This window comes from Canis lupus, chromosome 7 (assembly GCF_048164855.1).
Source record: "Canis lupus baileyi chromosome 7, mCanLup2.hap1, whole genome shotgun sequence".
Lineage (NCBI taxonomy): Eukaryota > Metazoa > Chordata > Mammalia > Carnivora > Canidae > Canis > Canis lupus.
In genome coordinates, this window is record NC_132844.1 from 64,282,011 (window position 1) to 64,303,446 (window position 21,436).

General features: G+C 47.4%; 1 protein-coding gene and 1 long non-coding RNA gene across 23 annotated transcripts in view; one reads left to right on the plus strand and one right to left on the minus strand.

Moving 5' to 3' along the window:
- The window catches only part of LOC140637075 (uncharacterized), a 36,192-nt gene extending 34,449 nt beyond the window's left edge, over nucleotides 1-1,743 (minus strand). The window contains exons 1-2 of one of the 2 annotated variants that reach the window (XR_012034310.1): nucleotides 1,618-1,743; nucleotides 223-1,451 (exon numbers count right to left, since the gene is read on the minus strand). This is a non-coding gene — a long non-coding RNA (uncharacterized lncRNA). Of the gene's footprint in view, nucleotides 1-222; nucleotides 1,558-1,617 lie in introns of those variants that run through there. The other variant, XR_012034309.1, reaches the window with a different exon arrangement.
- The window catches only part of KIF6 (kinesin family member 6), a 380,711-nt gene that overhangs the window by 326,070 nt on the left and 33,205 nt on the right, over nucleotides 1-21,436 (plus strand). For all 21 annotated transcript variants that reach the window (XM_072833153.1, XM_072833146.1, XM_072833145.1 and 18 more), the window contains one exon: nucleotides 3,508-3,558. In XM_072833153.1, coding sequence (XP_072689254.1) covers nucleotides 3,508-3,558 — 51 coding nt within the window. The remainder of the gene's footprint in view (nucleotides 1-3,507; nucleotides 3,559-21,436) is intronic.

Genomic DNA, 21,436 nt, shown 5'->3' on the forward strand with positions numbered 1-21,436 from the left:
TCAACATCTTTTGCCAAAACCTGTAGAACTGCAAGATCTAGCCGATTGCAGAGACTGTTATCTTCACATGAAGAATGACTGTGTTAGAAAATGCAATAAGGTGTCAGCCATAAGGCTGTTTTTAGAAGTTTGTTTGGGAAGATCTCAAAAAACTCATCATGTGGTAGGCAACGTTAGCCAATTCACCAAAACTGAACATCCATACACACATTCTTAACCTACCTTTATCAATATGTGCATTATAAAGACCTGCCTGTGGTCCCCTCGAGATGGCTCATTGTCCTGAGAGTAGGTATTTTTGTTTGTGGAGCTTATGGAACTGGCATTCCTGGTGACAAATCCCCCTCCTTATTTAGTGAGCAGCTCTTCCCAAGCTGGGGGCCATGGAGAATCTTTAACCCTAAGCATTGCAAAACAGCTTCGCCGGGGTTTGGAGAAGGGAGCCCGGTGAGTCATTCCAATGGGAGCAGGGCAAAATCATGACATCCAAGACTGAGAACCTACAGGATTAAGGTATGAGGTTGGGAGGCACATAGTTGAGAAGACATATCATTGAGGCGGCCCATGGTCAGGCAGACGGGCTGTCGGGAGTCTCATCGGGGACATAGTTTCTCAAGGAGGAACGCAGCCCAGTGTGTCCTCCCAAGGAGCAAATCCCCATCTGGTCTCACCAGGAAGGAGGCAGCCAGGCACAGAAGAGGCTCATCGTGTAAGGCGCCTATGCCAGATACCCAGGACACAGGCCAGGCACCACAGCGGCATTGGCCGTCCCTGCTGTGGGCTTGAGAAAGCCCTTAATGACCTCCTCTAAATCAAGAGTCATGTCTAAATGGTGTGTTGCATTTGTCACAGCACTACTTCCTCTTATTTGAAGAACACATGTGCTATGCTTCTTTACAACTCAATTCAGCAGTGTAGGACATAGACTGGAATCTCAGCCCAGCACCGCCACCACCGGTCCCCCATCTTCTGTCCATTGCTGATGTAGATAATAAAGGTCATATTGCTCAGAGTGGGGACAAGACCCCATCTGTGGCTGTGGCTGGCCTGGGTTTCAAGTCATTTTACTGTTGGTGCCAGGCTGGTCCAGTTCTCACCCTTGGGCCAGATTTCCACTTCTCACACTCCCCTTTCCCCAATGCATTCCCTAAATTCTTACCCTCCCCCACTTGGAATTAGGGTGCATAGGCACTGCTTATGCCCCATCCCTGGCTTCCTCTCTGTGCACAGTCCTCTCCGGTGGGGACACGTGGAAGGCACGGTGCAAACTTGCACTCCAGCACACCAGAAAACAGTGGCTTCCAACTGGGACTGAAGTTGCTGCTGAACTTTAATCCAGAGAGGACAAGTCCAAGTGGGGAAATCATGGCATCTCCAGATCCCCACTGCCAATAAGAGAGGATCCTTCTTCTGTGCTGTTCCAGAGAACCGACCAGGTCCAAATCTGGAAGCTATGGGGAAGCAAATGTCAACATCACATCAATAATTGCCTATATATAGCTCCATCAGTGGCACAGCCTGGATGCATACAAGCCATACAAGTAATAACGGGGGTTGCTGAATTGGGCGGGAATGTTAAAATGAATGACCTCTGCAGTCCCTCCCAGGCATACATACCATTCTAGAGGTGTTCTAGAAGGTTCAGTGAGTGACAGGGTCTCCTGTGACTGCATCATTGTCCCTCATCTTTCAGAACCTCAGCCTTTGAGGTGTCAGATGTACTTTATGTGAAGAAAGGAATGCATTAGACAAGGGAGCAGTGAAGTTCCCAGGCTTTCTCGGGGTCCCCAGTGGCCGGATCGCATCTCCCAAATGGGACATGTGACGCAGACAGCTCTGACATTTTAGCAAGTGTGCTGAGCCCTTAGATATAAACAAGCCCCCGGGGTGAGGGTGGGGGTGGGGCAGGGGGGTGTGACTTCACTCCCCCCCTTCAAGGATGAAATCATAGAATTATAAAGAGCTGGAGGAGCCCTGGAGGTCACTTCGCCTCAAGTCCTACGCGGGGCAAGGGTCCTCGCTCTCACACTCCACACACTGTCACACAGCCTCTGCTTGAGCACTGTCGGGAAGGGACCCCCTGCTCTGCGGGCAAATGTAGTCCAGCTTGAGACAACTTAATCCATGTTGAGACAATCCTTATTGTGAACTATTTCTTCCTCTTACTGAGCCCCTTGTCTGTCTGTCTTCAACTTGACTTCTGCCCCTGGGAGTAAGTCAAAAATAAATCTGTTCTTTCATCCAAATGACAATTTTCAGATTTTTAAAAAATTTCTATGAAGATTGTATTTATTTATTTGAGAGAGAGAGACAGAGAGAGAGAGAAAGAGAGAGAAGACACGCATGAGCAGGGTGGAGGGGCAGAGGCAGAGGGAGAAGCAGACTCCCCGCTGAGCAGGGATTTTGACATGAGGTTCAATCCCAGAACCCTGAGATCATGACCTGAGCCTAGGCAGACACTTAGGCAACTGAGCCACCCAGGCACCCCAACTCTGTTCAGATTTGTAAACAGCCATTATCTCTGAGCCTCTTCTCTCTCCATGTCTTTTCTTCTCTATCTAAACACCTCGGATCACCTCAAATATTTCTCATATGGCATGGTTTTAGACCCCTCAGCATTTTCTATACATATATCTATTTTTTTAAGATTTTATTTATTTATTCATTCAGAGAGAGAGAGAGAGAGAGAGGCAGAGACACAGGCAGAGGGAGAAGCAGGCTCCACGCAGGGAGCCCGACATGGGACTCAGTCCCGAGATTCCAGGGCCACGCCCTGGGCTGAAGGCAGGCACCAAACCGCTGAGCCACCCAGGGATCCCCTATATCTATTTTACTAACATTTTTTATGAAGAGTCGCTCCCAGAACAAATGCCAGCTGTGGTCTAACCACCACAGAATGCATATTCAGAGTCCATCCATCACCATCACCTCCCTTCAACTACACACTATACCTTTATTAGTGCAACCTAAAATAATATAAGTTTCACAGTAAATGATGAACTGCTGTGTTCATATTAAGGTTATCATTGACTAAAATCACCATTTTTTTTACTTGACACAGTTTCACACAACTTAAGACAAAAAAGTAGATTTAAAAGTAACCCAGTAAATTATTAAAAGATCAAATCCTGCCTCCTCTTTCATTAATAATAGAACTACTAAAGAGACCAGGGCCCTAAAGAAGGTTATGAGTGACAGACTAAGATAACTGAACCCAAAGATTAATTGAACCCCAAAGTGAAATGTATATTCGCATTGATGAGCCAAGGCACCAGCACAGCAGCCTATTTTTCCAACACCATCCAGTGCATGGAGGGCTCATTTTGGAAGCTATGCCCACTTTTGTCTTCCTTACTCTACCTTGGGTTTTGTGTGTGTGTGTGTGTGTGTGTGTGTGTGTGTGTGTGTGTGTTGTGTTTTGTTTTGATGCTTGCAACACGCTTCTGAGGAAAAGTCTTCCTCCAGCCTGTAGGAAACTCACTAGTGGCTTTCTTTTGTGTCTGACAGGTCGCCTGAAGGAAGAAATCACCCAGAGGCATATGCAGCAAGTAGCTCTAGGTGGGTACAGAGTGCACAGGAAGAAGGTGAAGGTAATCCAAGCTGTGTGGTCTCAGAAACCTAGACCCCACTGAAAGATAATCCATCTAGAACCCTCAAGAATGTTAAGGAAGGCAAGATTTGCAGTCAGTGCAAACCTCCTTTGGATGCCCCTCCCCTCTGGGGCCAGTTACCCCCGTCCTGTGTGCTTGCTCCCAGCTGTTGCCTCCTCCTCCTGACCTCTCCCCCTAACCTCAACCCGAGTTCACCCCATGTCCCGCTCCTCAAGGCTCTACTCTGAACTTTCCAGAGCTACTCCAACTAATACTCATGCAACCATTGGTGATGAGAACAGCTACTGTTTTCTGAACCACACCCCCCCACCCCGTGCACTACAGTGTGTGCACAGTCTCTTTTCTGCCTCGTGACTGTCCAAAGAAGTGAGTGCATGTTTCTGGGTGAGGGCAATTCAATGACTTGCCCAGGATCACATGGCTAGGAAGTGTTGAAACTAAGATTTGAACCCAGGTCTCTGAGTCCACACCTGGTGCTCTTAGCCCCCATGCTATTCACCGCCAACAATGATGGACTCACTTAATACATTAATAATCCAAACACTAATCAACACAGTGATGCCCAAAGAAGACCTTGGCACCTCTCAAGCAATGGACAGCTGTAGAAAATGCCCCCCCTTTTTAGATTTTATTTATTTATTCATGAGAGACACACAGAGAGAATCAGAGACAAAGGCAGAGGGAGAAGCAGGCTCCCTGCAGGGAGCCTGATGCAGAACTCGATCCCAGGTCACGACCTGAGCCAAACGCAGATGCTCAACCACTGAGCCACTCAGATGCCCAGAAAATGCCCCCTTTTGCTAGAGGACCCAAGGAAATCACCTGGGAGTCCCATAGTTCAGCTCCAAGAAAGGCTGATCGGGCAGGTGTCCAGAGCACAACCACCTTGTTTCCTCTCCAGTTGGCCTGAGCCCAAGCACTTAGAGAGATCTGATGAAATAAGCAATTTGTGTGTTCCACACAAAGGGTTCCCCTTGAGGTGGCCTGGCCCCTGCAATGACCTGCTGTTAGAGAAGTCTAGCACCCAGGACCTCTAGAGGGAAGATGGAGGAGAGCCCTAGGGTCATAAAGATGACCCACTGAATGCCAGTAATTTGGATTATTAGGAAGGTGGGTTGTTTAGTTTCAGTAATAATAATGATCACATCACATAGCCACTGGTTGCATCCAACATAGAACCACGAAGCCTGAGGCACACTGACCCGAGCTTGAGCTTCCCACCATTGGCCCTGGCACTCAGAGGTCAGATCAACATGCCAGGCCCGCCCTCCCATTGCCAGAGATGCAGGCAGAGAATCAGAGCTGAGATACTCCTCAGGAAGCAACCAGAACTCCCCCCGGGCCCCAACTCATGGGACTGGGCTAGGGAAGGGCATAAAGACCTCTGGCTGGGCAGTTGTGCCAAGGTGACCCTCGGGCCTCACGAGTAGGTCACTGGATGGGGCGTCATCCCTAAGGACTGCCACCATGCCCTGCATCTGAGGGCTGCCGTCTGCCTTTTCTCTAGCATCATGATGCTGAGTGACTAGAGACAATGACCTGAAGCCCCTGGTCAATTTCAGAGGCTTTCAGGATGAGAGATGCTCCAACCTCTCTGACCCCCGGTCCCAGACAGTCCCGGACCTTTGGGAAATGGCTGCATGTCCTCTCTGTAATTCTGCGCATCTCCCAGGGAGCCTTCTCCTGAATTACAGCAGGTGTCAGGTTCAACAGGGCCCAGCTTTGCCTGAAGTAATCAGCAGACTTCAAACGAAAAGCACTCTGGATGGAAGTCTAATTAAGAGCATTTGAAATACCTATTTATTTTAAAAGCATACTATCCCAATTAGAGAAGAAGTGTTAACATCTCCCAGCTGCCATTTTGAGCTTAAATGCCATGTTTTTAGTCCAAACTTCTCTGGAGCTTGTTCTGATAGAGCTCTGGAACCGCCAGCGCTCATGTGTCCCCTGGCGACCACATTTCAGAATTCTTTTCATGGAGGGAAAGCTCTCATTGTATCAGATTGTTTATAGAGCCATTTCCTGCCTAAACCCTCACCCTTCAGGCTGGCGTTGGGTCTGAGGGCCAGGACGCAGGGCTCCGGTGAGACCCAGAGCAGCTCAGTATATTTGGTGTTGAGTAGATCCTGGTGTTCTGTGGTTGGGGCTTCTGACGAAGGAATGGGGCAGTGATGACATTTGCTCTTGCCCTGTCTGCTCTCTGTTCTTTCCTTTGTCTCCTTCTCTCTACTTTCCCTCCGTTTTAAGTATTCCCTTTTGGTATTGTTTCTTTCTTTTGCCTTGATGTTCCTGAGTTTCCATGAAAGTGTAGGTCACGTTGGTTGGTTGTTCTGGGCTAAGTTCGGGGTACTGAGCAGGAGAGGTTTATTTGTGTATTTTGCATAAGAATAGATCTATGTGTGTATGAGTGGATGCATGCCCAAGAAAACGTATATAAAGGCAATCTTGTATCTCAGAGGAGCAAAGATTTAATGGTGACAGAAGAGACGCTCTTCCATATGGAAGAGGCTGTAGATTGGCGGAGGAAATCCAGATCCAGTGATGCGCTGGAGCCAGCTCCACACCTATTGGAGGAGCAACCATTACCATTTTGGAAATTTGGAAAGCTATGGTAAGACACAGCTGTTGCTAAAAATTAAATTTTAGAAGGGTGCCTGGGTGGCTCAGCCAGTTAAGCATCCAACTCTTGATTTCGGCTCAGGTCATAATCTTAGGGTCATGGGGTCAAGCCCCGCATAGGGCTCTGGCCTCAGTGGGGAATCTGCATAAGATTCTCCCTCCCTCTCCCTTTGCCTCTCGCCCCTTCCCTATGAGAGTGTACATGCTCGCTTGCTCTCTCAAGTAGATAAATAAATCTCTTTTAAAAATTAAACTATAGAAAATTATAATTAAATAAATCATATTTAAAAACAAAGGCAATAAATACTCAAAATTTATCACTTCCTAATGACAGATCTTCCTCAACTTACAATGGAGTTACATCCTGATAACCCCATCATCAGTTGAAAATATTGTTAATTTGAAAATGCACTTAATACACCTAACCTACAAAACATCTAGCTTAGCCTAGCCTACTTTATTTTTTTTATAAATTTAGTTTTTATTGGTGTTCAATTTGCCAACATATAGAATAACACCCAGTGCTCATCCCATCAAATGCCCCCCTCAGTGCCCATCACCCAGTCACCCCCACCCCCCGTCCACCTCCCTTTCTACCACCCCTAGTTTGTTTCCCAGAGTTAGGAGTCTCTCATGTTCTGTCTCCCTTTCTGATATTTCCCACTCATTTTTTCTCCTTTCCCCTTTATTCCCTTTCACTATTTTTTATATTCCCCAAATGAATGAGACCATATAATGTTTGTCCTTCTCCGATTGACTTATTTCACTCAGCATAATACCCTCCAGTTCCACCCACATCGAAGCAAACGGTGGGTGTTTGTCATTTCTAATGGCTGAGGAATATTCCATTGTATACATAAACCGCATCTTCTTTATCCATTCATCTTTCGATGGACACCGAGGCTCCTTCCACAGTTTGGCTATTGTGGACATTGCTGCTATAAACATTGGGGTGCAGGTGTCCCGGCAGAGGCGGGGCAAGATGGCAGAAGAGTAGGGTCCCCAAGTCACCAGTCCCCACCAAAAGCCTAGCCTACTTTAAACATGCTCAGAATACTTACATTAACCTACAGTTGGGCAAAATTGTCTAACTCTAAGCCCAGTTTATAATTAAGTGTTGAGTAGCTCGTGTAATTGATTGAATTCTGTATTGAAAGTGAAAAATAGAATGGTTGTATGGGTACGGGATGGTTGTGAGTCTATTAGTTGTTTACATAGCAGCCTAGGGGCTGTGGCCCCCTGCCACTGCCCAGGATCACAAAAGCCTATCATGTGGCCTATTGCTATCCTGGGAAAAAGTCAAAAGTCAAAATTCAAAGTGTGGTTCCTCCTAAATGGGTATGACTTTTGCACCATCCTAAAGCCAAAAAATCCTAAGTCAGACCATCATAAGTTGGAGACCACCTGTTGTTTACTATGTTTTATTATTATCACAGCTCTTGAGGTTATTTACTACTACTATACTTGTATCATGGAAATACTGTCTTAAGGTTTACTACTGTGCATCTCTTCCCGATTCCACATGCAGTGACATCACAGTGGCAGCTTGAAACCAGCCCACTGGGACTATTTACACCACAGAAGTTGACAAATGTTATTATAAATTGGGGTGCTTTTTTCCCAGAGAACTGGTTGTCCAACATTTATCACGATAGCTTGGGCATCCAGATAAGTGCCATTGAAAGGTCAGTTTTGTGCATATGTGTGTGCTCTTATGAAGACTCTTCCTCTTCCTAGCTGAATATCTAGATGATGGTTCTCTTTTCATTTACTGCCTACCCAGGGAACCCTGGTCTTTTAGAAGGTGAGGGGACAGGGAAACCAGGGAAGACAGATGTGGGGCAGGAGAAGCCCTCGGCCCAGGGGGCCCCTGGGTGTAACAGCCAGAGTCTCAGTTCCTTTAAGAGAAATGTCAATGACCAGTTATATGAATATCATCGACAAACAAATGTTCCTCCTATCTTAGAGGAGGGCCTACTCCCACACACCATTTCAGGAAACAAGAAAACAACACAGTTTTTAATGAGACATCATTTGGAGACGATATTAATTGAACTAGATTCAGTTGGTTGAGTTGAGAGTACTTTGCTGCATTTAGTTGTGTATGGTTCCCCCCTTTATTGTATCGCCCTGAAGGCAGTAATGCAGACAAGGCTGATCAGCAAATGTTTTTTTTTTTCCTTTTTTTTTTTTTAATTGAAGTTTGATTTGCAAATGATCCTTGAGAACTTGGCATGTGCGAGGCCTGGGTCTAAGTTCTTTATGTGTAGTTTTTTCTTTATTGCTTCTGGAATCCCCATGAGGGAGATACTACTGTTATCCTCATTTTAGAGTTAAATCCCAAAAGGGTTAAGTGAACCTGCCTAACTTTGTTCAGCTCAGGGATGCAATGAACACGTGTGTCCAGAGCCCGTGCATAACCCCTCTACTGCACCTCAGTTCACAGAGGGACACAGATCCAATGCCTGCCCTCAAAGGATTTCTACCCTAGCCAGCATAAGAGGAAATACACATTAAAAGGGAATTCTTTACCTAATTTTGGATTTAGTTACATATATTATCCTATTCACTACCCTCTTTCTACTGTAGCCCCAAACCAGCTCAACCGTGGCCTCTGCCATAAAACCTTACCTAGCCCCTTCTCCCCAAGCCTGGCCTGTCCTCCAGCCTCACATGCCTCCAGAAGGCACCAGCCTTATTTTGTAGTGTGTATTTTCATGGCTATCTTCTCCATGCTGAAAGGTGAGCTCCTGGAAAGCTGGGTGCAATCAAATTCATCTCTGTACCCCTACCGGCCAGCGCAGGCAATAAATAGGCCAAATCAATGCTTCCCCAGATAACTTCCAGACTCACACATCTTGCAAAAGTATAAAGAGACATTTGAACATAAAATAAGTCCATTTAAAAGAAGTAGAAGGAGTAAGTGCTTCTGGACAGCACCGCTGAGCCAATTACAATACAGAGGCAATAAATTTGGCTGTCTCTTATTTAGCCACCAAGCAAAATGAGAAGTACCCGGAGTTACATAGGTTTCATTTTCTGACAACAGGAAGCGTACTAATTTATCCACAGAAATAGAATTTCTTCCTGGAACTAAACATAAAAACCAGAATTTATTGTTCAGATTCTTATTAAAAGACACTGAGTGACACAGTGAACGATGTCTTCAACTGCAGTCTTACAAAAGATGCCGAAATGTTGTTATACCAGATTATTCTTCTATCGACCCTCTATAAAAGCAAGAAGCCTGACATTAAAGCATAACTCATTGAAAACATTTATGTGAGTGGCCGAGGTAATCTGCTCCAGGTACTCTGCTTTCTTATGGTTTCACAGAACAAGAATAAAACCAAGAGAAGCCGGGGCAGGGAATATGGGCTATTGCCTCTCTCTTAACTGTCTCTTTTGAGCAATATTTGATCAGTGACAGGCTGTTGTTCTGCTCACAATCAAAACTCTACAAAATGCCTGTAATTCAGATTTAAGAGACACGTGGCACTATCAGTATATGAAATGTGTCAGGTGAGAGAGACAAGCCGTGAGAGTTTTGAGAACTTACCAGAGGAAGTGGCCCCTGACATTTGTCACCAGGGCCACAGTCTAGGCTGAACCATGAGGAATGGGCAGGAGTCAGAACCTCAGAGAAGAGTGGGGAGGCAGTTGTCATGTGGAAGTTGGTAGTGTCTGTGTGTGTGTGTGGTATGTGTGCATGGTGGTCAGATGTATGTGGGGCATGTGTGATGAATGCCCCATTCATTTATCAGGGGTATGTAGGGTGTATGTGGTATTGGTGGGGGATGTGTGGGGATATGTGGGGTGTGTGTATATATGGTGTGGGAATGGTGTGTCAGTGTGGGTGTAGGTGGGAGTCTGTGTATGTAGGGACACATGATGTGTAGGTTTTGTGTGGGTAGGTATACATGAGGTACGTGTTTTTGTGTGTGGAGGGTAGAGGGAGAGGACTTTATTGAGCAGTTATCTGAAGTAGTGGAGAGAAAAATCTAAAATGGTGAGTTGGGCCAGTTCACTGAACACCTTGAATCTGAGCATTTATCTTATGGGCAGTTGAGCCACTGAATATTTTTGAACAAGGAAGTTTGGGTCAAAGAGGCCTCTTAGGAAAAGAAAGCCCCCAAAGCAGTCATTCTAGTTCTTCAGAATTTCTTTATTTTTTTTTAATAATTATTTTTTTTAACTTTTTTTTTTAATTTTTATTTATTTATGATAGTCACAGAGAGAGAGAGAGAGGCAGAGACACAGGCAGAGGGAGAAGCAGGCTCCATGCACCGGGAGCCCGATGTGGGATTCGATCCCGGGTCTCCAGGATCGCGCCCTGGGCCAAAGGCAGGCGCCAAACCGCTGCGCCACCCAGGGATCCCTTCTTCAGCATTTCTAACTGACTGAGGAGTACATAATCTGTATCACCCCACTCTCAATCCCTTGCCCACTTGCCCTGTGCTGGACTGTTCCTCTGGGTACACATGCTTCTGGCCCAGGCTCAGGGAGGGCCTCCAGAATGTCTGGCTGTCTGAGTAAATCTGCTACAGACATTGCCCACTGAGATATGATGCTGCCCCAGGGAACTGCACACTGATCACTTGCCATGCAGACTGGCCTGGCCCCTTGTGGGCTGGTGGTCAGTTAATTCTGTTGTTCTGTGATAGATGGAAGTGGGGAGATCAGTGCCCTTGAGAAGCTCACAAGCTGTCCATGTTGGGTAACTCCACACCTTTCTCTGCCTTTACCGCTTGACCCAACTTCTGTGTAAACATAACCTACTAGAATGTTTCATTGCCTCTATTTGTAGGCATGTTTTTTATATACTGTTACAGAAGATAGAAACAATAATGATTAATAAATAAACATCCATGAACATGACATCCACATGCCAAGGTTCCAAATGCATCTGAGATCCCACCCGCCCCCAATACTAGCCTCTTTTTTTTTTTTTTTTTTATTTATGATAGTCACAGAGAGAGAGAGAGGCAGAGACACAGGCAGAGGGAGAAGCAGGCTCCATGCACTGGGAGCCCGACGTGGGATTCGATCCCGGGTCTCCAGGATCGCGCCCTGCGCCAAAGGCAGGCACCAAACCACTGCGCCACCCAGGGATCCCCAGTACTAGCCTCTTGAATACTAGTTCTCCTCTCCTCTCTCCTGTATCCCTCTCACCACCTCAGGAGCAGAGATCTTTGAACAACGAAGTACCCAAGAACAGTTCTCTGTGGCTGCAGTGCCACCTGGATCTTTGGATTGCCACTGGGTGATATGCACTACCTAACCCTGAAAATGGGGCAGCAACAGCTCCATGTTGACCCTGAAAATGGGGCACGGACAGCTCCATGTCCCCAGTAGGGGCCTTGAGAAGGGTTGGGAGAGCCACCAAGACCAGAGGCTGCCAATTCTACTGTGTTGTTCCAGCTTGGAGTCTGCTGAGGGGTTCTCTTCTCCTGAATAGAATTCCCACTGTGGTCTGTGGTACAATCCCTGCTACTCTCCAATCTGTTTTTTAAGACTGAATCTTGCATTGCCTTTTTAGAATTCTGCCGCCTTGGGCACCAAACTTGAGAGAAAGCAAAAGGCCAAAGTGTCATCCATTCATTTATCAGACTTCACCGAACACCTAGTGTGATCCAGACAGTATGTGAAACCAGGAGGTCCAGGCTTTGGAGAGGAGCCACTGATTGGGATAGAACTGCATTCTCTAGCTCAGTGGTTTTCAGAATGGGTTCTCTGGGACCTACGTGTTCTTAGGGAGTGTGAGGCAAGGGTGAGGGGAGCCAGTGTGCAAGCAGCAGGGCCCCAGGATTTTGCCCACCCTGATTCACCCAAAGCAACTTGTTTCTCTTTTTGCCATGAAGCCTTTGTTTGAGAAAAGGTTCTGCAGCTCTTAGCACATCTTCCTTCAGACCTTATGGCTTTAAGACATTTCCAGAGGCAGATTCCCAGCTTCCCTCCCCAGAACTAGCTGAGTTTCCTCTGGACTCACACAGAGCTCTGTACCTCTAGGATAAGACCCACCACATTGTATGATAATTATGTGATCTTCTCCCCACTGGACAGAGGATCTTTATTTCCCCAACACTGAGCACAGTAATTGGCACACAGTAGGTCCTCCATAAGTGTTTGATCTGTGCCTCCGTTCCAACATCTATAAAATGTAGCAGTTGTACCAAGGGACATCCTGTGCCCAGCGCATCCTGAAACTGAGCTGGCGTTTTGCTGATTGCCTGTTGAATGAACAAGTGAATCTAACACTCCTCAGCCCTCAGGTGCCATGATTTTACCTCTTTGTGAATGCAGACCTCCTTAAGACATGCAGGAAATGTAGACTTGATGAGGAGATGCATAAGGGCTTGGATTAGAAGTGCCTTCATCCTCTCAGAAAGGAGTGATCAAAATATTGACCCCTGGAGTAAGACAGAATGTAAAGGAAGCAGCTGCCTCAAAGGCTGAGATGGTATCTCATTTGGCTCCAGAAGGACTCAGTTGGCTCTGTTAGACCAGTGATAAAGTCTCACCACCTGATTCAATTCTAATCCACGGTTGCTTATGAATATAGGACCGGCATCAGTGACATGAGGCCAAATTTGGCCAGATTCCCAGGCTCAAGATGGAGCCTAGAAGTGAGGAGTCCCTACCCCCATTTCCCTGCTGAGTTCCCATTTACCAAGGCTCAAGTCCCTTTGGGTAGTTCAGACTTCCTCACCAGCCATTCTGGAGAACAGAAGGAGGCTCTGGATATCAGCCTTGAACTGCAGCTATAGTTTAGTAAAAGAACATTTGCCTTGGAATCAGGAGGGCCCTGCTTGAATCGTGCCTCTACCATTTGCTAGTCATGTGACCTTGGTCCATCAATCTTCTTGAATTTCCATTTCCTTGTCCACAAGAGAAGATCAGCTCCCCAGGGCTGCTCTGAGTGCCAGTTAAGATGTGTATATGATGGAGCCAAGTACAGAGTAGATGCTCAGCAAATCATCATGAACCTGACTTTGAGGGCCAGGACCAGACAACCAGATGCCCATGCAGCAGACACGGCCCCCTGCCACAGCTCTGGGCCAACAGCACCAGTTGGCATAACTCATGGAGGTCACCACATTTCCACATTCACCTTGTCTCTCCACCCACAGGTGTTCACAGACACCACTAATCACTCTACCATGAAAAATACAGCCACTGTCTCTCCCACTGAGCCCTAAATTAAGGATGATCCTGTTACCAGTTGCCAGAGCCATTTTATCCATCATGCAAATGTGGAGAACCGTGGATGCTACTTTGAATGAATTAGGCATTTGATCAATGCCCTAGTCAGTCGGAGCTGCTATAACAACATTCCATAGACTAGGTGCGAGATTAACAACAAAAATTAATTTTTTCACAGTTCCAGGGGCTAGAAGCTGGAGATTAGGGTGACAGTATGCTGGTTCTAGTGAGGGGCTCTCACTGGGTCACAGAGTGCCAACTTCTCATTGTGTCCTCACACAGCAAAAAAAGGAGTGAGCTAGATCTCTGACCCCTTTTTATAAGGGCTTCACGAGGGCTCCATCCCCATGACCTAATTACCTTCCAAAAGCCTCACCTCCAAATACCATTGCATTGGGAATTTGATCTCAACATACAAATGTTGGGGAACACAAACATAAAGACAATCGTATACAAATATATAACAAACATATATAACATACAATAAACATAATGAACATATACACAGTCAAATATCTAGACAAAATTCTGGCCTCTTGATGTCATCTGCTAGGCTAAAACATATTGTGGCTGGCCCTCCGGCTGGCCCTCCGGCTGGCCCTTCCACCTGGCACAAGTAATAAAAATCACCATTTGTGCCAGCCCAGGACAGATCTTGGTGTTCCCTAGGAATGATTTTGTTGCATGAGTAATGGAGCTGAGTAAGATTCATTTCCCCAAAAGCTCATTTCCCCAAAGAAATTGATGATGAGTTTGGGGAAGACCTACCAACAGACAACCAGCATCATTTTTATCATAGCAAACAGCCAAACAAACAAAAAGAAGAACAAAAGATAACACAAAGATCCCCTGGATAGGCAGACAGATTAAATGAGCTATAGTTATGATATATTCATATCATATGATATATTCATAAAATAGAACACCATAGAGGATTCAAGATGAGTAAACTAGAACTACATGTAGTAATATGAATAAATCTCAGAAACACAATGATGATTGCAAGAAAGACAATCGCTGAAAGATATGTGGAATAATGCCATTTATGTAAATTCCAAAATCGTCAATACTGTGTATCAGGGGAGGGGAGTGGGAGCTTTGTGTTATGGTGCAAGATAACATAAGTACAGAAAACATATATACACATGTACAGTCCAACAAAAACTTACAAAGAGAACACCTCTGTCACCTTCTCTTAGGTCAAGAAATAGCTAAGTAATGAAGTAATTTTAAGGGATGTTAGAGATAAAGGCTGAGAATGTGCCAGCAGGAAGGGAAGGTCTGCAGCACCATCAGGACAGTGTTACCTTTGGGGGGCAGGGATAGTGGATGGAAGGGGATGCTAAGGAGGCCTTCCCCAGCTTTGCAACGTTCTCATTCAAACACACATGCATACACACCAAAGCACGTGTGGTGCACTATCGAGATTTTTCAAAATACGGAGGCTGTATGTGGGTGTTATTTATATCACTCTCTAAACTTTTTCGTGTTTGAAATAGTTTATAATAATTTCCAGAACTTGATGAAGGATTAGATTCCAAGGATTCAGAGATCAAACAAAAATTACTGTGTGGTGGAATCCCCATGATAGAAGTGGTCGTAAAAACTAAATCCCGATTCATTTCTGATTAACCTTCACTTCCTCACTACTGTTTGGGTCAGGAGCATTTTACTTAAAAATGAGAACAGAAAATTTACCACTTCTCAGTTCCTTCTCTAGGTGCCTTGTATCCACTAGGAGGGACTTAATAGCTAAAGATGATGTGCCTGACACATGAACAATGCAGGGGAGGCGCTTGCAAGGCCACCTTTTGTTGTTCTTTCACTTTTTATGTCCTTGCAATGGGGACAATTTGGCCTCGTCCTTGGATGGAAATTGGATAGCTCAGCAACTCAGATGCTCATTCACTGTTATTTACAAACAAAACAAGTAAGAACCAAAAAATATTGGTCATTCTATATTGATAACTACAATCTCAACAATTCAAATTTCACTCAAAGCTAAGAGTTCTCTCCTTTTCCCTGGGTGAGGCCAACTGCCAAGAGGAAAGGGATAGAGTGAGCTCCTTCTCTTTCTAAGACACTTTCTCTCTCAGCCTACTGAACTCAATTTCCCCTGACTCCAAGAAGGAGTTGGAGAGAAGGAGGAAAGGCAGCTGGTAAAGATCTCACTTGACTGGTACTTTGTAACATGTCTGCAAGTTCTTTGGGCCCAGGAGATGTTCCAAGCTGACTCTTCCTCACTTGAGGAACTTCATGGGTCCCTAGAGGTCCCTTGCCTTGATGCAGTGTACCTTTTTTGGACAATGGTTTACCCACTTTGAGCCTTTGTGGCTCAGGATCAAAATACAAAGCAGATTACTCAAATTAGGTGGGGCACCTGGGTGGCTCAGTCGGTTAAGCGTCTGACTCTTGATTTCAACTCAGGTCATGAGATTGAACCCAGATAAGGCTGTGCCCTGAGGTGGAGCCTGCTTATGATTCTCTCTCTTCCTCTGCCTCTCCCCTCTGCTCACTCTCTCTCTCTTTAAAAAAAAAAATCAAATTAGGTATTGGAAAGAGAGTTAAATAAAAGCCTATCGACAAAGGTGTTAGCAGAATGCAGGGAAACACAGAGGTTGTGACAACAACAGCAGGGCAAGAAGCATTGCTGCCCCTAGACCCAAGGGGGCAAGCAGTGCAGTTACCAGGACCTGAAGACAGAAAGGGCTCTGCAGAAAGGCTCAGGCCATCTGATCGGAGCTACAGCCTTTAGTCAAGCAGTGCATCCAGCTCATGGCATTTCAGCCTCTCTCCCCTCGACCCCTCCAGTCACTTGCCCATGCTCACCACTGGCTGAGCCCAGCTGGAAGGCAAGGGGTAGTAAGGAAGCCTGTTATTCCACCAGCCATCTCCTGGGGCAAGTAGCAGGAGAGTAGAAGACAGGGCAGGTGTGGGGGAGCCACTTAGGGGTGCAAAACAGATAAGCACAGGGCTCAGCCCCCAAGCATCCTGTGGTCCACTGCCAGGTTTCTCTCTCCTTAGGTCCCTCACCCCTCTGGGTGACCCTATTAAAAAGGATCTGTGTTCTAAGTGAGTGCTGGAGGGCGTAAGTGGTATGCCAACGCCAGCTCACACAGGCCTCGAGAGCTGATTTAGGAACATCATGTTGGTAGCTTGAAATCAGCCATGATGGGAATAGCTACACCTCCACATTGTTTCCACGAGAGCACAGTGACAACTCTCTGGTCTTGCTCCTGGCACATCAGCCTATACCCTGCTTGAGAGTTCTTGAGTGGGAATCAGATTTCTGTCCACTGTGTGTGCACACACACACGCACATGGCACACACCCCACACACATGCACAAATTTCTAAGGATTCTTACCAAGCCTTTCTGAGTGGTCTTCAAACCCCCTCAAGACCTTTGAAGGAAGCAGAAGAACCTCCATATACATCACCCCTAGTAAAGAGGATAAAATGGGCTAGATATAAACTGCTAACTTTGTTTAAAGAAATTCCCTTCAAAAATTTCTTTTGGCACTTTTCTTGATGTGGGGTATTTTGGTTGTCTTGCAAGCTCTTGCCATTGCACTTTGAAAATGTGCCAGTTCTACTGTGTGGTCTGTCTCAAAACTCACTTTTGACTCTACTATGTAATAAAATTTTTTTGAAACGAGCAGACCGATTTACAAATTGACTAGTAGCTGATAAGTTTTCTAAAAGTGGCAGGAGACAGTTTTATTAAGGATCCTCAACTCAGTTCCTAACGTCCTGAAATGTCTCTTGTAAGCCAGCCAGAAGAATTGACCAGATCCCAGTAACCATCACCATTAGGGGTTTTTATAAGAGGAAGGCCCATGCTCACTTTTGCAGGCACGAGAGAAACTGCCTTCCCACAAGGTCACATGTGTCCTGAGAATACTCCAGAATGGCTTGTTCCAGTGTGACAAAGATGTAACTGGGTTTTAGGGATGCCAAGGTTCTTGCTAACTTCCGTCTGAAAAGCCACTCAGACCGAGGCCTGTGGTCACTACTGGTCAGTGAGGCTGCAGTGACAGGCTTACCAGGGTACTCCAGCTTTGAGAGAAACTTTGTGTTCAGAAATATGAGCTCGCCTCTGAGGAGTGAAGGAGCCTCAATGGGCCAGGGAAAGGAGGCAGGAGCAGCATCTGGACCCTCCGAAGGAAAGTCCCCATGCCAGGATCTGAGTGGTTACAACCAGAGAATACTGACTGCAAACCATAGATGGATCTGGGGCTCTAGCAGAAAGTTGTATGGAGAGAGAGAAGAGTTCCTGTGTCAACAGAGGTGACTGCAGTGGGGAACCTGTGCCAAGCTGAAGCAAGCAGTGGCACTAGGAATGTCTTTCGTGCATCTGCAGTATGCTCCTGGGGTGTGCCTGCAAGCCCACAGGGACCCTGTGCACGCTGACCCTCCGCACTCTTCGCCTCCTCCAGAGGGAACACCGAGGAAGAGGAGAGGCAGATGCAGAAGGAGAGGGGCCGCCCTCCCAGGGGTGTGATTTTGGGCAGAGAGAGGCCCAGGGTAGAACAGGGGAGGTTGCTCGGGCAGCAGGAGACGGCAGATGGCTTTCTATAGGAAGTGTCCAGGTCTGCGTTTGGCTCTACAAAGGCTTACTCAACGGTTCTGCTTGGACTAAAGCATGGCCACTCCCTGGGGGGACGGCAGCTGGACCTGTGGCTGTGGGGGTGTGCCCGAGAGATTATCGGCCACAGCCACGTGTTCACAGGGTATTCATCACACCCTTAAGCCTGAGCCTGCCACAGGCAGCTAAGGTGTTAGAAAATCCACACCAAGATGGATGGTGGCTCTGAGTGCCTGTCAGCGTGTGATCACTCCAGCTGACAATAAATTTGAGCCATTAAACAGGAAATGGTCTGATTGGAAAGCTGGAATCCTTGCCTCTGAGCTGCTGACCATTGTGGTAATTGAGCTACTGACACCATCAATCTCCCTAAGAATAGACACGGTGACCTCTCAAACAGGTGAGGCTGAGTGATCTATGACTCTGTGAGATAGTTTAGCCCCAAAAGGCCCAGAGTGGGTGTTCAGCAAATGAATTATTATTGGATAGCTGAGGAGACTGGCTGCAGTGGCTCCCTGGCCCTGAGGCCTTGTCTGCCCTGGTAGGGCCATATCACTCATGGCTTCCTTCCACTCAGGGCACTGGGGGGACCAGCAACCGCCATGTCAGGCCCCTTAACCTTTGCTCTACAGAAGCCTCTGGAAGCCCTTTTGGCTCTGGCACCTCGTGGCTCTGGCACGTCGTTGGACACTTCAATATTGCCTTACCTAGGGCTCCTAGCACAGAGTCCAGGAGAAGAGCAGGCTGGCCCTGGGTATTCCGAGGGCGGCGGGACTCGGGAAAGGACAGTGCCTAAGGACGCTTCCTCAACACCCAGCAGGCAAGCAGCAAATACCAAGTGGGATCAGGCTTCGGGCCATGGTTTCAGTTAGTAAAGGGCAGTCTTCACAGGTCAGCACTCCGGGAGAGGCTGGGGCTTTCTCTCCGCCCCAGCCCCAGATCTGAAAGGCATTCACAGAAAAAGGGCATCGCCTGCCTTCAAATGCGAGGACAAGTCAATACAGACTTCAGTGATCTGCCCCAGGGCTTCCTTCATTATCAGAATCACTTCCAGAGGAAAAAACACCAGCTTTGAAGTGAGACAGAGGCGGGTCCTGACCCCAGCTCTCTTTACTGGCAGTGTGATCCTGGGCAGACTATTTCCCCTGAGCTCAGTTTCCCCATCTGTCGTGGGGCTGTGAAAATTGTCTAAGATAAGACACAGGAGGTACCTGACCCATCTGAGCAGCCCTGCGGTGGGTATCTCACATTTTGTCTACTGTCTACAAGGTCAAGCGCAGGCAGCTCCAGCCCTGCAAGGGGTGTGTCTTCCTTGCTGGAAACCTCTGGGCCCCTTTTCCCCCCTGTGGCTCCCAGAAGTCTGGGAAGTGTACGGGAGCCAAGGGACACACTAGCCCCATATACTATCCCATCAAATCCTCTGCGGGTTCTGCACTCCTTGTAACTCCTGCACAGAGTACTTGCATTGAACCTGGGTGCAGAGCCTTGAGCAGTGTTTCTTAGCAAGGGCTGATCATCAGAGTCCCCAAGGAACCTACTGGAAGACTCTAGCTCAGTAGAGCTAGAGCAGGGCCCAGCTATCTCTGTGCTTTTACCAGCATCTCATGTGCACACCCAGTAGAGAGCCACTGACCCAAAGAAATAATATCCTGCACATTTCAGACACTGAATGACTGTAGAAGAGTTTTAGGGTGTAGGTGTGTGTGTGCGCGCGCGCACGCGTATGCACACATGATGTTATGTTTAAGAGGAGGGTATGGGGAAGCAGGAAGAGAAATTATAATGGTCTATTCAGTGTCTCCAAATCCCACCAGGTTGGAAGGGGCCCACAGGGAGCCAGCCTTCCCAGCAGGGGCCTCTTTTGTCCTCATGCTGCTAATTCCCAAATACCTGACACTTCAAGAGGTGGGGTCAGCCTGGGACTGAGGGTGCCCTGTTTGAAGTTTCAGATACTATGTGACCACTCAGGGCTCCCTCCTTGTGTGACATTCATATCTACAGCTGCTGAAAAGAAACCCTTCTTTCTTGCTTTTGTATTGCTCTGGAGCCAGCCGCCTGAGCGGAGTCACAGTGTCACCTCATAGGCCACTCAGGGCTCTGGCCCCCTGTGCTCCTGGCCCAGCCAGAATCCTGTGATAGAAAGGCAGGCCCCCCCGTGCCTCCTGTCAGGTGACTAGAGGTCCTGTCCCTGGCCACAGTCCCAGTGGGCATGGAGACTTACAAAGCCCCAGTGGCCTTCACTTACTCTGTCTTCCTCTGTTCTTGCTCAGCCGCTTTGGTTGGGTCCCCTTTCAGTCCCCAGCCCCTCTTTCTCTTCAGACCAGACTGATAAGCCCCACCTCAGGAAGCATCAGAAGCAGCCAGGGCTGTCTCCTGGGGGGGTTACAATGCATTGCACTGAGCAAACATCACCTTTGGCAATAACCCATTGGTTGCCATGACAACGTGGACAGCTTGTGTCCTGGGGATATGTTGTGCCCTCCTTCCAGCTGCCCGAGGTCCCCTGCCCCAGCTTTCTTTCCCACATCCTTTCAATAGGCTTACAGCATCCTGGCGCCAGCTCACACGGACCATTCTTTAGTTCGGAGCAGCTTTGTCTGGATCGGCAAAGAACTGCTTGGCTTAGTTATCAAAGGAATAGATCAAGCCATTTCTGTCCTCAAAATGCTCTAGCCTCAAAGCTGAGATCCTTACCAGGGCCTACAAGGTCCTACATGATCTGGCCTCAGCTCCCACTGCTCTCCCCGACCAGCCTTCCCAGGCACACTAGCTTTCTTGCAGTTCCTCAGAAGGCCCGAGCAGATGTACCTCAGGCCCTTTGCACTCGCTGCTATACTCTCCATCCTGATTTCTGCATGCTTGTTCTCTCCCCTCATTCAGGTCTTTGGCCTCTCCTCAGCGACGCCTCTCCGACCGCTCAACCCTAACATAGCAGCCCTCCACCCTTTATCCAGCTCTTTCTCCTCATGGTGCCCTTCAGTCCCATGTCAACTCAACATTACGTTAACTCAGCTTTTTTTGTGGATTCAGTGTCCACCTTCCCCAGTAGGCCGCCCCTGCAATGGGGGCAGCCCATTTGTTACATGAGTGAATGAATGACAGCCATTGGATTCAAAGCTGGCTTTTCCATTTGGTAGCTTATGGCATGGTGCAAGCCTCCTGGTCACCCAAGCTTTGGTCTCCTTGTCTGCAAAACAGAGGTGATATCATCTGCTAGCCGGAATGACAGGAATAAATGAGGCAGCACAGAGAATAGAACCGAGAGCATGCCCCACAGACAGCAGCTGACATCATCTCCTATTCTTGGGTCAGCTGCATTCAGAGTAATGCTCTCTCTGCCCGAGGCCACCCACACATCTCCAAGGCACCTGCCACTGTGATCTGCCAGGGAAGCCTGCAAGATGCCCTGCCCAAGG